Raw genomic sequence first — 269 nt, 5'->3', positions numbered from 1 at the left:
GTATGAGAAGACCAAGCTTTTGTGCTAAACCTTGATAATTGTTAATTTTAGAATTCAGAACTGATCAAGGTTGTAAAATTGATGTTGCAGGTCAGAGATATTTATGATGCTGGTGATTATCTGGTTCTTATTACAACTGATCGGTTGAGTGCATTCGACAGAAATCTTGATTCAATTCCCTTCAAAGGCCAGGTTTGTTTTTCTCCATGTTTGTGCTCTATATTCAAGTTAGATAGCTTTACATCGTTGGCCACAACTTTTTTTCGTTG

General features: G+C 35.7%; 1 protein-coding gene across 1 annotated transcript in view; it reads left to right on the top strand.

Annotated features, from left to right (window-relative positions):
* The window catches only part of LOC17874365 (phosphoribosylaminoimidazole-succinocarboxamide synthase, chloroplastic), a 2,610-nt gene that overhangs the window by 469 nt on the left and 1,872 nt on the right, over positions 1 to 269 (top strand). Inside the window, exon 2 of the mRNA XM_006279181.2 lies at positions 91 to 213. Within this exon, the coding sequence (XP_006279243.2) occupies positions 91 to 213 (123 nt within the window). The remainder of the gene's footprint in view (positions 1 to 90; positions 214 to 269) is intronic.

This window comes from Capsella rubella, unplaced genomic scaffold (assembly GCF_000375325.1).
Source record: "Capsella rubella cultivar Monte Gargano unplaced genomic scaffold, Caprub1_0 scaffold_43, whole genome shotgun sequence".
In the NCBI taxonomy this organism is placed as follows: Eukaryota; Viridiplantae; Streptophyta; class Magnoliopsida; order Brassicales; family Brassicaceae; genus Capsella; species Capsella rubella.
The sequence above is the reverse complement of the archived record's forward strand: the minus strand, read 5'-3'. Positions and strand labels throughout refer to the sequence as shown.